Source organism: Pecten maximus, chromosome 2 (assembly GCF_902652985.1).
Source record: "Pecten maximus chromosome 2, xPecMax1.1, whole genome shotgun sequence".
NCBI lineage: Eukaryota > Metazoa > Mollusca > Bivalvia > Pectinida > Pectinidae > Pecten > Pecten maximus.
Window position 1 is genome coordinate 55,032,906 of NC_047016.1, and position 18,052 is coordinate 55,050,957.

The following is an 18,052-nucleotide window of genomic DNA, read 5'->3' on the forward strand; positions in this document are numbered from 1 at the left end:
CCCTACCTACTGGTGTATAGTTATCTACACCTAGATATTATTATAACCCCTACCTACTGGTGGGTATATAGTTATATACACCTATATATTATTATAACCCCTACCTACTGGTGTATAGTTATCTACACCTAGATATTATTATAACCCCTACCTACTGGTGGGTATATAGTTATATACACCTATATATTATTATAACCCCTACCTACTGGTGTATAGTTATATACACCTAGATATTATTATAACCCCTACCTACTGGTGGGTATATAGTTATATACACCTAGATATTATTATAACCCCTACCTACTGGTGGGTGTATAGTTATCTACACCTAAATATTATTATAACCCCTACCTACTGGTGTATAGTTATATACACCTAGATATTATTATAACCCCTACCTACTGGTGTATAGTTATATACACCTAGATATTATTATAACCCCTACCTACTGGTGGGTATATAGTTATATACACCTAGATATTATTATAACCCCTACCTACTGGTGGGTGTATAGTTATCTACACCTAGATATTATTATAACCCCTACCTACTTGTGTATAGTTATATACACCTAGATATTATTATAACCCCTACCTACTGGTGGGTGTATAGTTATATACACCTAGATATTATTATAACCCCTACCTACTGGTGGGTATATAGTTATATACACCTAGATATTATTATAACCCCTACCTGCTGGTGTATAGTTATATACACCTAGATATTATTATAACCCCTACCTACTGGTGGGTGTATAGTTATATACACCTAGATATTATTATAACCCCTACCTACTGGTGTGTGTATAGTTATATATACACCTAGATATTATTATAACCCCTACCTACTGGTGTATAGTTATATACACCTAGATATTATCATAACCCCTACCTACTGGTGTATAGTTACATACACCTAGATATTGTTATAACCCCTACCTACTGGTGTATAGTTATATACACCTAGATATTATTATAACCCCTACCTACTGGTGGGTGTATAGTTATATACACCTAGATATTATTATAACCCCTACCTACTGGTGTATAGTTATATACACCTAGATATTATTATAACCCCTGCCTACTGGTGTATAGTTATATACACCTAGATATTATTATAACCCCTACCTACTGGTGGGTATATAGTTATATACACCTAGATATTATTATAACCCCTACCTACTGGTGGGTGTATAGTTATCTACACCTAGATATTATTATAACCCCTACCTACTTGTGTATAGTTATATACACCTAGATATTATTATAACCCCTACCTACTGGTGGGTATATAGTTATATACACCTAGATATTATTATAACCCCTACCTGCTGGTGTATAGTTATATACACCTAGATATTATTATAACCCCTACCTACTGGTGGGTGTATAGTTATATACACCTAGATATTATTATAACCCCTACCTACTGGTGTGTGTATAGTTATATATACACCTAGATATTATTATAACCCCTACCTACTGGTGTATAGTTATATACACCTAGATATTATCATAACCCCTACCTACTGGTGTATAGTTACATACACCTAGATATTGTTATAACCCCTACCTACTGGTGTATAGTTATATACACCTAGATATTATTATAACCCCTACCTACTGGTGGGTATATAGTTATATACACCTAGATATTATTATAACCCCTGCCTACTGGTGGGTGTATAGTTATATACACCTAGATATTATTATAACCCCTACCTACTGGTGGGGTGTATAGTTATATACACCTAGATATTATTATAACCCCTACCTACTGGTGGGTATAGTTATCCTACACCTAGATATTATTATAACCCCTACCTACTGGGTGTATAGTTATATACACCTAGATTATTATTATACCCCTACCATATGGTGGTATAGTTATCTACACCTAGATATTATTATAACCCCTACCTACTGGTGGGTGTATAGTTATTACACCTAGGATATTATTATAAACCCCCTACCCTACTGGTGGTGGTATAGTTAATCTACAACCTAGTATTATTATAACCCCTACCTACTGGTGTATAGTTATATACACCTAGATATTATTATAACCCCTACCTACTGGTGGGTATATAGTTTATACACCTAGATATTATATATAACCACTACCTACTGGGTTATAGTATATATCACCTAGATATATTATAAACCCCTACCTACGTGGTGGGTATATAGTTATTATACACCTAGATATTATTATAAACCCCTAACCTACTGGTGTATAGTTATATACACCTAGATATTATTATAACCCCTACCTACTGGTGGGTGTATAGTTATATACACCTAGATATTATTATAACCCCTACCTACTGGTGGGTATATAGTTATATACACCTAGATATTATTATAACCCCTACCTACTGGTGTATAGTTATATACACCTAGATATTATTATAACCCCTACCTACTGGTGTATAGTTATCTACACCTAGATATTATTATAACCCCTACCTACTGGTGTATAGTTATATACACCTAGATATTATTATAACCCCTACCTACTGGTGTATAGTTATATACACCTATATATTATTATAACCCCTACCTACTGGTGGGTATATAGTTATATACACCTAGATATTATTATAACCCCTACGTACTGGTGTATAGTTATATACACCTAGATATTATTATAACCCCTACCTACTGGTGTATAGTTATCTACACCTAGATATTATTATAACCCCTACCTACTGGTGTATAGTTATATACACCTAGATATTATTATAACCCCTACCTACTGGTGTATAGTTATATACACCTAGATATTATTATAACCCCTACCTACTGGTGTGTGTATAGTTATATATACACCTAGATATTATTATAACCCCTACCTACTGGTGGGTGTATAGTTATATACACCTAGATATTATTATAACCCCTACCTACTGGTGTGTGTATAGTTATATATACACCTAGATATTATTATAACCCCTACCTACTGGTGTATAGTTATATACACCTAGATATTATTATAACCCCTACCTACTGGTGGGTATATAGTTATATACACCTAGATGTTATTATAACCCCTACCTACTGGTGGGTGTATAGTTATATACACCTAGATATTATTATAACCCCTACCTACTGGTGTGTGTATAGTTATATATACACCTAGATATTATTATAACCCCTACCTACTGGTGTATAGTTATATACACCTAGATATTATTATAACCCCTACCTACTGGTGGGTATATAGTTATCTACACCTAGATATTATTATAACCCCTACCTACTGGTGTATAGTTATATACACCTAGATATTATTATAACCCCTACCTACTTGTGTATAGTTATATACACCTAGATATTATTATAACCCCTGCCTACTGGTGGGTATATAGTTATATACACCTAGATATTATTATAACCCCTACCTACTGGTGGTTATATAGTTATATACACCTAGATATTATTATAACCCCTGCCTACTGGTGGGTGTATAGTTATATACACCTATATATTATTATAACCCCTACCTACTGGTGGGTATATAGTTATATACACCTAGATATTATTATAACCCCTACCTACTGGTGGGTATATAGTTATATACACCTAGATATTATTATAACCCCTGCCTACTGGTGGGTGTATAGTTATATACACCTAGATATTATTATAACCCCTACCTACTGGTGGGTATATAGTTATATACACCTAGATATTATTATAACCCCTGCCTACTGGTGGGTATATAGTTATATACACCTAGATATTATTATAACCCCTACATACTGGTGGGTATAGTTATCTACACCTAGATATTATTATAACCCCTGCCTACTGGTGGGTGTATAGTTATATACACCTATATATTATTATAACCCCTACCTACTGGTGGGTATATAGTTATATACACCTATATATTATTATAACCCCTACCTACTGGTGTATAGTTATCTACACCTAGATATTATTATAACCCCTACCTACTGGTGGGTATATAGTTATATACACCTATATATTATTATAACCCCTACCTACTGGTGTATAGTTATATACACCTAGATATTATTATAACCCCTACCTACTGGTGGGTATATAGTTATATACACCTAGATATTATTATAACCCCTACCTACTGGTGGGTGTATAGTTATATACACCTAGATATTATTATAACCCCTACCTACTGGTGTATAGTTATATACACCTAGATATTATTATAACCCCTACCTACTTGTGTATAGTTATATACACCTAGATATTATTATAACCCCTACCTACTGGTGGGTATATAGTTATATACACCTAGATATTATTATAACCCCTACCTACTGGTGTATAGTTATATACACCTAGATATTATTATAACCCCTACCTACTGGTGGGTGTATAGTTATATACACCTAGATATTATTATAACCCCTACCTACTGGTGTGTGTATAGTTATATATACACCTAGATATTATTATAACCCCTACCTACTGGTGTATAGTTACATACACCTAGATATTATTATAACCCCTGCCTACTGGTGTATATAGTTATATACACCTAGATATTATTATAACCCCTACCTACTGGTGGGTATATAGTTATATACACCTAGATATTATTATAACCCCTACCTACTGGTGGGTATATAGTTATATACACCTAGATATTATTATAACCCCTACCTACTGGTGTATAGTTATATACACCTAGATATTATTATAACCCCTACCTACTGGTGTATAGTTATATACACCTAGATATTATTATAACCCCTACCTACTGGTGTATAGTTATCTACACCTAGATATTATTATAACCCCTACCTACTGGTGGGTATATAGTTATATACACCTATATATTATTATAACCCCTACCTACTGGTGTATAGTTATATACACCTAGATATTATTATAACCCCTACCTACTGGTGTATAGTTATCTACACCTAGATATTATTATAACCCCTACCTACTGGTGTATAGTTATATACACCTAGATATTATTATAACCCCTACCTACTGGTGGGTATAGTTATCTACACCTAGATATTATTATAACCCCTACCTACTGGTGGGTGTATAGTTATATACACCTAGATATTATTATAACCCCTACCTACTGGTGTGTGTATAGTTATATATACACCTACATATTATTATAACCCCTACCTACTGGTGTATAGTTATATACACCTAGATATTATTATAACCCCTACCTACTGGTGGGTATAGTTATCTACACCTAGATATTATTATAACCCCTACCTACTGGTGTATAGTTATATACACCTAGATATTATTATAACCCCTACCTACTTGTGTATACTTATATACACCTAGATATTATTATAACCCCTACCTACTGGTGGGTATATAGTTATATACACCTAGATATTATTATAACCCCTACCTACTGGTGGGTATAGTTATATACACCTAGATATTATTATAACCCCTACCTACTGGTGGGTGTATAGTTATATACACCTAGATATTATTATAACCCCTACCTACTGGTGTGTGTATAGTTATATACACCTAGATATTATTATAACCCCTACCTACTGGTGTGTGTATAGTTATATATACACCTAGATATTATTATAACCCCTACCTACTGGTGTATAGTTATATACACCTAGATATTATTATAACCCCTACCTACTGGTGGGTATATAGTTATATACACCTAGATATTATTATAACCCCTACCTACTGGTGGGTATATAGTTATATACACCTAGATATTATTATAACCCCTACCTACTGGTGTATAGTTATATACACCTAGATATTATTATAACCCCTACCTACTGGTGTATAGTTATATACACCTAGATATTATTATAACCCCTACCTACTGGTGGGTATATAGTTATATACACCTAGATATTATTATAACCCCTACCTACTGGTGTATAGTTATATACACCTAGATATTATTATAACCCCTACCTACTGGTGGGTGTATAGTTATATACACCTAGATATTATTATAACCCCTACCAACTGGTGTATAGTTATATACACCTAGATATTATTATAACCCCTACCTACCGGTGTATAGTTATATACACCTAGATATTATTATAACCCCTACCTACTGGTGTATAGTTATATACACCTAGATATTATTATAACCCTTACCTACTGGTGTATAGTTACATACACCTAGATATTATTATAACCCCTACCTACTGGTGTATAGTTATATACACCTAGATATTATTATAACCCCTACCTACTGGTGGGTGTATAGTTATATACACCTAGATATTATTATAACCCCTACCTACTGGTGTATAGTTATATACACCTAGATATTATTATAACCCCTACCTACTGGTGTATAGTTATATACACCTAGATATTATTATAACCCCTACCTACTGGTGGGTATATAGTTATATACACCTAGATATTATTATAACCCCTACCTACTGGTGTATAGTTATATACACCTAGATATTATTATAACCCCTACCTACTGGTGTGTGTATAGTTATATATACACCTAGATATTATTATAACCCCTACCTACTGGTGTATAGTTACATACACCTATATATTATTATAACCCCTACCTACTGGTGTATAGTTATATACACCTAGATATTATTATAACCCCTACCTACTGGTGGGTATATAGTTATATACACCTAGATATTATTATAACCCCTACCTTCTGGTGGGTGTATAGTTATCTACACCTAGATATTATTATAACCCCTACCTACTGGTGTATAGTTATATACACCTAGATATTATTATAACCCCTACCTACTGGTGGGTATATAGTTATATACACCTAGATATTATTATAACCCCTACCTACAGTTATATACACCTAGATATTATTATAACCCCTACCTACTGGTGGGTATATAGTTATATACACCTAGATATTATTATAACCCCTACCTACTGGTGTATAGTTATATACACCTAGATATTGTTATAACCCCTACCTACTGGTGGGTATATAGTTATATACACCTAGATATTATTATAACCCCTACCTTCTGGTGTATAGTTATATACACCTAGATATTATTATAACCCCTACCTACTGGTGGGTATATAGTTATATACACCTAGATATTATTATAACCCCTACCTACTGGTGTATAGTTATATATACCTAGATATTATTATAACCCCTACCTACTGGTGTATAGTTATATACACCTATATATTATTATAACCCCTACCTACTGGTGTGTGTATAGTTATATATACACCTAGATATTATTATAACCCTTACCTACTGGTGTATAGTTACATACACCTAGATATTATTATAACCCCTACCTACTGGTGTATAGTTATATACACCTAGATATTATTATAACCCCTACCTACTGGTGGGTGTATAGTTATATACACCTAGATATTATTATAACCCCTACCTACTGGTGTATAGTTATATACACCTAGATATTATTATAACCCCTACCTACTTGTGTATAGTTATATACACCTAGATATTATTATAACCCCTACCTACTGGTGGGTATATAGTTATATACACCTAGATATTATTATAACCCCTACCTACTGGTGTATAGTTATATACACCTAGATATTATTATAACCCCTACCTACTGGTGGGTATATAGTTATCTACACCTAGATATTATTATAACCCCTACCTACTGGTGTATAGTTATATACACCTAGATATTATTATAACCCCTACCTACTGGTGGGTAACTATATAGTTATATACACCTAGATATTATTATAACCCCTACCTACTGGTGTATAGTTATATACACCTAGATATTATTATAAGCCCTACCTACTGGTGTATAGTTATCTACACCTAGATATTATTATAACCCCTACCTACTGGTGTATAGTTATATACACCTAGATATTATTATAACCCCTACCTACTGGTGTATAGTTATATACACCTAGATATTATTATAACCCCTACCTACTGGTGTATAGTTATATACACCTATATATTATTATAACCCCTACCTACTGGTGGGTATATAGTTATATACACCTATATATTATTGTAACCCCTACCTACTGGTGGGTATATAGTTATATACACCTAGATATTATTATAACCCCTACCTACTGGTGTATAGTTATATACACCTATATATTATTATAACCCCTACCTACTGGTGGGTATATAGTTATATACACCTAGATATTATTATAACCCCTACCTACTGGTGTATAGTTATATACACCTAGATATTATTATAACCCCTACCTACTGGTGGGTATATAGTTATATACACCTAGATATTATTATAACCCCTACCTACTGGTGTATAGTTATATACACCTAGATATTATTATAACCCCTACCTACTGGTGGGTGTATAGTTATATACACCTAGATATTATTATAACCCCTACCTACCGGTGTATAGTTATATACACCTAGATATTATTATAACCCCTACCTACTGGTGGGTATATAGTTATCTACACCTAGATATTATTATAACCCCTACCTACTGGTGGGTATATAGTTATATACACCTAGATATTATTATAACCCCTACCTACTGGTGGGTATATAGTTATATACACCTAGATATTATTATAACCCCTACCTACTGGTGTATAGTTATCTACACCTAGATATTATTATAACCCCTACCTACTGGTGGGTATATAGTTATCTACACCTAGATATTATTATAACCCCTACCTACTGGTGTATAGTTATATACACCTAGATATTATTATAACCCCTACCTACTGGTGGGTATATAGTTATATACACCTAGATATTATTATAACCCCTACCTACTGGTGTATAGTTATATACACCTAGATATTATTATAACCCCTACCTACTGGTGTATAGTTATATACACCTAGATATTATTATAACCCCTACCTACTGGTGGGTGTATAGTTATATACACCTAGATATTATTATAACCCCTACTTACTGGTGTATAGTTATATACACCTAGATATTATTATAACCCCTACCTACTGGTGGGTGTATAGTTATATACACCTAGATATTATTATAACCCCTACCTACTGGTGTGTGTATAGTTATATATACACCTAGATATTATTATAACCCCTACCTACTGGTGTATAGTTATATACACCTAGATATTATTATAACCCCTACCTACTGGTGTATAGTTACATACACCTATATATTATTATAACCCCTACCTACTGGTGTATAGTTATATACACCTAGATATTATTATAACCCCTACCTACTGGTGGGTATATAGTTATATACACCTAGATATTATTATAACCCCTACCTTCTGGTGGGTGTATAGTTATCTACACCTAGATATTATTATAACCCCTACCTACTGGTGTATAGTTATATACACCTAGATATTATTATAACCCCTACCTACTGGTGGGTATATAGTTATATACACCTAGATATTATTATAACCCCTACCTACAGTTATATACACCTAGATATTATTATAACCCCTACCTACTGGTGGGTATATAGTTATATACACCTAGATATTATTATAACCCCTACCTACTTGTGTATAGTTATATACACCTAGATATTGTTATAACCCCTACCTACTGGTGGGTATATAGTTATATACACCTAGATATTATTATAACCCCTACCTACTGGTGTATAGTTATATACACCTAGATATTATTATAACCCCTACCTACTGGTGGGTATATAGTTATATACACCTAGATATTATTATAACCCCTACCTACTGGTGTATAGTTATATATACCTAGATATTATTATAACCCCTACCTACTGGTGTATAGTTATATACACCTATATATTATTATAACCCCTACCTACTGGTGTGTGTATAGTTATATATACACCTAGATATTATTATAACCCCTACCTACTGGTGTTTGTATAGTTATATATACATCTAGATATTATTATAACCCCTACCTACTGTTGTATAGTTATATACACCTAGATATTATTATAACCCTTACCTACTGGTGTATAGTTACATACACCTAGATATTATTATAACCCCTACCTACTGGTGTATAGTTATATACACCTAGATATTATTATAACCCCTACCTACTGGTGGGTGTATAGTTATATACACCTAGATATTATTATAACCCCTACCTACTGGTGGGTATATAGTTATATACACCTAGATATTATTATAACCCCTACCTACTGGTGTATAGTTATATACACCTAGATATTATTATAACCCCTACCTACTTGTGTATAGTTATATACACCTAGATATTATTATAACCCCTACCTACTGGTGGGTATATAGTTATATACACCTAGATATTATTATAACCCCTACCTACTGGTGTATAGTTATATACACCTAGATATTATTATAACCCCTACCTACTGGTGGGTATATAGTTATCTACACCTAGATATTATTATAACCCCTACCTACTGGTGTATAGTTATATACACCTAGATATTATTATAACCCCTACCTACTGGTGGGTAACTATATAGTTATATACACCTAGATATTATTATAACCCCTACCTACTGGTGTATAGTTATATACACCTAGATATTATTATAAGCCCTACCTACTGGTGTATAGTTATCTACACCTAGATATTATTATAACCCCTACCTACTGGTGTATAGTTATATACACCTAGATATTATTATAACCCCTACCTACTGGTGTATAGTTATATACACCTAGATATTATTATAACCCCTACCTACTGGTGTATAGTTATATACACCTATATATTATTATAACCCCTACCTACTGGTGGGTATATAGTTATATACACCTATATATTATTGTAACCCCTACCTACTGGTGGGTATATAGTTATATACACCTAGATATTATTATAACCCCTACCTACTGGTGTATAGTTATATACACCTATATATTATTATAACCCCTACCTACTGGTGGGTATATAGTTATATACACCTAGATATTATTATAACCCCTACCTACTGGTGTATAGTTATATACACCTAGATATTATTATAACCCCTACCTACTGGTGGGTATATAGTTATATACACCTAGATATTATTATAACCCCTACCTACTGGTGTATAGTTATATACACCTAGATATTATTATAACCCCTACCTACTGGTGGGTGTATAGTTATATACACCTAGATATTATTATAACCCCTACCTACCGGTGTATAGTTATATACACCTAGATATTATTATAACCCCTACCTACTGGTGGGTATATAGTTATCTACACCTAGATATTATTATAACCCCTACCTACTGGTGGGTATATAGTTATATACACCTAGATATTATTATAACCCCTACCTACTGGTGGGTATATAGTTATATACACCTAGATATTATTATAACCCCTACCTACTGGTGTATAGTTATCTACACCTAGATATTATTATAACCCCTACCTACTGGTGGGTATATAGTTATCTACACCTAGATATTATTATAACCCCTACCTACTGGTGTATAGTTATATACACCTAGATATTATTATAACCCCTACCTACTGGTGGGTATATAGTTATATACACCTAGATATTATTATAACCCCTACCTACTGGTGTATAGTTATATACACCTAGATATTATTATAACCCCTACCTACTGGTGTATAGTTATATACACCTAGATATTATTATAACCCCTACCTACTGGTGGGTGTATAGTTATATACACCTAGATATTATTATAACCCCTACTTACTGGTGTATAGTTATATACACCTAGATATTATTATAACCCCTACCTACTGGTGGGTGTATAGTTATATACACCTAGATATTATTATAACCCCTACCTACTGGTGTATAGTTATATACACCTAGATATTATTATAACCCTACCTACTGGTGTATAGTTATATACACCTAGATATTATTATAACCCCTACCTACTGGTGGGTATATAGTTATATACACCTAGATATTATTATAACCCCTACCTACTGGTGGGTATATAGTTATATACACCTAGATATTATTATAACCCCTACCTACTGGTGTATAGTTATATACACCTATATATTATTATAACCCCTACCTACTGGTGTATAGTTATATACACCTAGATATTATTATAACCCCTACCTACTGGTGGGTATATAGTTATATACACCTAGATATTATTATAACCCCTACCTACTGGTGTATAGTTATATACACCTAGATATTATTATAACCCCTACCTACTGGTGGGTATATAGTTATATACACCTAGATATTATTATAACCCCTACCTACTGGTGTATAGTTATATACACCTAGATGTTATTATAACCCCTACCTACTGGTGGGTATATAGTTATATACACCTAGATATTATTATAACCCTACCTACTGGTGTATAGTTATATACACCTAGATATTATTATAACCCCTACCTACTGGTGGGTATATAGTTATATACACCTAGATATTATTATAACCCCTACCTACTGGTGTATAGTTATATACACCTAGATATTATTATAACCCCTACCTACTGGTGGGTATATAGTTATATACACCTAGATATTATTATAACCCCTACCTACTGGTGTATAGTTATATACACCTAGATATTATTATAACCCCTACCTACTGGTGGGTGTATAGTTATATACACCTAGATATTATTATAACCCCTACCTACTGGTGGGTATATAGTTATATACACCTAGATATTATTATAACCCCTACCTACTGGTGGGTATATAGTTATATACACCTAGATATTATTATAACCCCTACCTACTGGTGGGTATATAGTTATATACATCTCCTACCTACTGGTGGGTATATACGGTATAGTTATATACTTGATCCTTTTTGAATTATCAATTTGAAGAATGGGTTGATAGTATATGGAGCCTCTGCTCACTATCTTTGCTTTTACATTTGATATTCTTTCCAAATGACTTCTTAATTCCTGACATCTGTCAGTGAATTTTTACCCAAATCGATCATCTAGAGCAGGTAAAACTTGCCACTTAATTGAATGTACCATTTTCATACAGAATAAAGCTTACTTACCTGGATGTTATTTCAACAGCATCAATTTTTTATCAGCTCACCTGTCCGAAGGGCAAGTGAGCTGATGCCATGGTGCAGCAGCTGTCCATTCGTCTTGCCATCCGGTGTTAACTTTTCAAGTTAAACAACTTCTCAATAACCAAGAGGCCCAGGGGCCTAATATTGGGCATGAAGCATGCTTGGGTGAAAGGCTACCAAGATTGTTCAAATGAATGACCCTGACCTACATTCAAAGTCACAGGGGTCAAATAGGCTAACATTTTTAAACACCTTCTTCCCAATAACCATGAGCCGCTGGAGATCTGATATTGAGTGTACAGCATACAAAGTGTATTCAAATAAAGGGCCCTGACTTATATTGAAGGTCACTGAGGTCAAATATGCTGAAAAGAATTGTTTGCCCTAAATTCAATATTCATTAAGGAGAAATGATATTTTGTAGAAAATAATTTTTGTTTGCTGTTGGTATTGTATGATGTATGTTTATGTGTTTGTTCTGTTTGTAGGGTGTAGGTTTATCTGTTCACGGTGACTTTCGTGTGGCTTCTGAGAAGACATTGTTTGCTATGCCTGAAACAGCCATAGGTAAGTTTTGATTTTCCTTAATATTATTGATATGTTGACAAGTAAGTTGGAGGATATTAGGGTTCATTGCCAAACTTCAAAATTGCTTAGCTACTTGAAAGTTACTTCTAAATAGCTTTTTTTCAATTGAGTTACTCGATATATATCAAAAGGGTTAAGTCACGGGGCAGTGAATACGGCCTTGTAAAATCATAAAAGGCAGGACAAGAAAAACTTACTCTATGGAAATATGGGGGGCCGCGGTGGCCTAGTGGTTAAGGTGTCCTGACACTTTATCACTAGCCCTCCAACTCTGGGTTGTGAGTTCGAAACCTATGTGGGACAGTTGCCAGGTACTGACCGTAGGCCGGTTGTTTTTCTCAGGGTACTCCGGCTTTCCTCCACCTCCAAACCTGGCATGTCCTTAAATGACCCTGGCTGTTAATAGGACGTTAAACAAAATAAACCAAACCAAACCAATTTGTAGTGGAAATAATACAAACAGGTATTGAAGCTCTACAACATCACAAGTGTGAAATCAGTTTTAAAAAGCTTAATAAAAGGATGTAAAACAACCAGAAACATTCAAGAATTTCTCAGTTTATCATAGTTTTACTTAATATTATGTTAAAATTCACTTTGGTCACATTGTCGACCACATCCGTCTAGCGCTATGATGATCTAATTGTAATATAGTGTTTAATTGTGGGAAAATGGTGATAACTAACTCATTGAAGAGAAAACGTTAATTGATCATAGTTAAGATATTAACAAACATCAGAATTAAAACCCTTGTTGTATGTATGTATTTCAATTCTGATACATGTTTATCAATTTAATTATCAGGATTTAAAAAAAATTCATTGATAAAATTGTATGAGCTCTTTGCTTTTGTGGGAAGTGTTGTTTTTTATTGGGTTTTTTTGAGAGAGAGTTTAATATATGAGACTGATAGTGATCGTTTGAGGAGAAAAGACATTTCTTATGTTTTGTATTCCATTTTTAGTTCACCTGGTCAAAAGGACCAAGGTGAGCTTATGCCATACCTGGCATCCATCCATCCATCCGTCCATTCTTTGGTCTGTCTGTCAGTCCATCCACTCAGTTATCAATACCTTTCTCAACCCTATTTCAATGTATGTTGATAAAAGTTGGTATGTATCTTCGTGATGAGTAGATACAGATCAAGTGCGAGTTGCAAGGTTTTTGGGTCAAGGTCAAGGTCACTGTTGCTATTTTTTAGTGGGGGCCGGTAGGGAACATGTGGAGCATGCTTGTTATTCTTATGTCTTCTTATAAAGCAAGAGGCTATGCGACCTGATATTTAGCCAATAGCATGCTGGAGCAAAGGGCCATCAAGATTGTTCAAATGAATGACCTTGACCTTCATTCAAGGTCACAAGTGTCTAATATGCTAAAGTCTTTAAATAACTTCTACTTATTTGGCAAGAGGTCCAGAGACCTGATATTTGGCCTATAGCATGCTAGCATGAAGGGCTATCAAGATTGTTCAAATGAATGACCTTGACCTTAATCTAAGGTCACATGGGTCTAATATGCTAAAATCTTCTCACTAACCAAGATCAAGTCCTAGAGACTTGTTATCAGACATGTGTAGTATGCTGTGGTATCAGGTTATCTAAACTGTTCTAATGAATTACCTTGACCTACATTCAAGGTCACAGCGGCCAAATATGCTAAAATCTTTTAAACGACTTATTCTCACTAACCAACATCGAGGTCTAGAGACATGATATTAGGCCTTTAGCATGCTGGGGTAAATGACATTGACCTCAAATTTACGGTTTTCTTTTTTTAGTATTTGAACTGATAGCATTGAGAAATAAAAACTAAAATCAATAACTGAAAGGCATATAATCATTAAAACATTGAATATCATACAAGTCGACAGGGTGTCAATACTCCTCTTGTATCTACAAGTGTTTAATGTATGCATTGTGGATTTTATTTCAATATACATGTACTGAATTGGGTCAAATGTCAACCAGGTAGTTAGGATCAAAATTACTTTGAATAAACAATTTCTCAAGGTAAAAATACTTTGTTCTTTTAAAGTAAACACAAGGGTCATGATATTTAGCTGTAGGTATGTTAAACTTTTCTTTAAAACTTAGTACAATTGTACATTTAAGTTCAGCTGGAAGTCTCAAAGGTATTTGATATTTTCTATTTTTAGTCATTTTGATACATAATAACATAATTATGATGGAATAAGAAACCAGTGTATCAAGTAACTTAAGCATAATGTTTGATTTTTTCAGTTTTTTTTTTTACCAAAATTTGCCTGCATGAAGGGGATAAACTTTACTCTGGTTTATGTAGGAAAATAACATATTTCACTGCCCTTTGTTTTGTTTCTTTTGAAATCTGTTCTAACTTGGATAACATTATTAGCTTGGATGACAGTTTGATGGTGTGCACATGCTGGCCCTGACAGACCCCCCTGGGGTGCTAGTGCCCAAAAATTAGCTGAAATTTCTAAAAACATATTCTCAAGAGCAAAATAAAGTATAATCAAATATTCTTCATAGATAAACTGTCTTAAGTTGCTTTACCAAAAATCGTGAATTTCATGACCCTGGAGTCTCACGTTTGCCCCCGGGGAGGGGGTAAACTTTACTATTGTTGGTATCACTTTCTGTTGAGACTGAATATTGCTTTCTGTTGTCCAGGCCTGTTTCCTGATGTTGGCGGTGGTTACTTTCTGCCGAGGCTCGGTGGCAGCCTTGGTGTGTTCATGGCTCTAACAGGCTTCAGACTAAAGGGTCGACATGTACAGAAGGCTGGAGTTGCCACCCACTTTGTCCAGTCTAATAAGGTTTGTCCAGTCTAATAAAGTTTGTCCAGTCTAATAAAGTTTGTCCAGTCTAATAAAGTTTGTCCAGTCTAATAAGGTTTGTCCAGTCTAATAAAGTTTGTCCAGTCTAATAAGGTTTGTCCAGTCTGATAAGGTTTGTCCAGTCTGATAATGTTTGTCCAGTCTAATAAGGTTTGTCCAGTCTAATAAAGTTTGTCCAGTCTGATAAGGTTTGTCCAGTCTGATAAAGTTTGTCCAGTCTGATAACGTTTGTCCAGTCTAATAAGGTTTGTCCAGTCTGATAATGTTTGTCCAGTCTAATAAGGTTTGTCCAGTCTAATAAAGTTTGTCCAGTGTAATAAGGTTTGTCCAGTCTGATAAGGTTTGTCCAGTCTGATAAGGTTTGTCCAGTCTGATAAGGTTTGTCCAGTCTAATAAGGTTTGTCCAGTCTGATAAGGTTTGTCCAGTCTGATAAGGTTTGTCCAGTCTGATAAGGTTTGTCCAGTCTAATAAGGTTTGTCCAGTCTAATAAGGTTTGTCCAGTCTGATAAAGTTTGTCCAGTCTAATAAGGTTTGTCCAGTCTAATAAGGTTTGTCCAGTCTGATAAGGTTTGTCCAGTCTGATAAGGTTTGTCCAGTCTAATAAGGTTTGTCCAGTCTAATAAGGTTTGTCCAGTCTGATAAAGTTTGTCCAGTCTAATAAGGTTTGTCCAGTCTAATAAGGTTTGTCCAGTCTGATAAGGTTTGTCCAGTCTGATAAGGTTTGTCCAGTCTAATAAGGTTTGTCCAGTCTGATAAAGTTTGTCCAGTCTGATAAGGTTTGTCCAGTCTGATAATGTTTGTCCAGTCTGATAAAGTTTGTCCAGTCTGATAATGTTTGTCCAGTCTAATAATGTTTGTCCAGTCTGATAAAGTTTGTCCAGTCTGATAATGTTTGTCTAATAAGGTTTGTCCAGTCTAATAAGGTTTGTCCAGTCTGATAAGGTTTGTCCAGTCTGATAAGGTTTGTCCAGTCTAATAAGGTTTGTCCAGTCTAATAAGGTTTGTCCAGTCTGATAAGGTTTGTCCAGTCTAATAAGGTTTGTCCAGTCTAATAATGTTTGTCCAGTCTAATAAGGTTTGTCCAGTCTAATAAGGTTTGTCCAGTCTGATAAGGTTTGTCCAGTCTGATAAGGTTTGTCCAGTCTAATAAGGTTTGTCCAGTCTAATAAGGTTTGTCCAGTCTGATAAGGTTTGTCCAGTCTAATAAGGTTTGTCCAGTCTGATAAAGTTTGTCCAGTCTGATAAAGTTTGTCCAGATAAAGGGTGGAGTTATAATTAGTATTTGGTGTCCCGACACTTTTTCACTAGCCCTCCACCTCTAGGTCACGAGTTCAAATCCCTCGTGGGGCAGTTGCTTGGTACTGATTGTAGGTCGGTGGTTTTCCTCCACCTTCAAAACAAGGCACGTGTTTAAATGATCCTGGTTGTTAATAGGATGTTAAACAAACTAAACTTAACTAAGTATCTTATGTTATAATTAGAATATTTGATGATCAGGAGCTTTTACAAATTGTGGCTATTTGTTTAAAAGTATGAGAAAACTTTTATAATCAAGTTAATTCAGCCTAGTTATTAGAGTTAATTACTCAGAATTTCATAGGTCAGACACAGTTAACATTTTTCTGCCAATCGGTGATTGAAAAGTGAAATAAAAAGTTGAAATGATATTCATTATCA

At 34.1% G+C, this 18,052-nt stretch overlaps 1 protein-coding gene across 3 annotated transcripts in view; it reads left to right on the top strand.

Annotated features, from left to right (window-relative positions):
- Positions 1–18,052, top strand: part of LOC117322543 (3-hydroxyisobutyryl-CoA hydrolase, mitochondrial-like) — a 48,144-nt gene that overhangs the window by 25,403 nt on the left and 4,689 nt on the right. For all 3 annotated transcript variants that reach the window (XM_033877533.1, XM_033877534.1, XM_033877535.1), the window contains 2 exons: positions 13,457–13,535; positions 16,208–16,353. In XM_033877533.1, the coding sequence (XP_033733424.1) occupies positions 13,457–13,535; positions 16,208–16,353 (225 nt within the window). The remainder of the gene's footprint in view (positions 1–13,456; positions 13,536–16,207; positions 16,354–18,052) is intronic.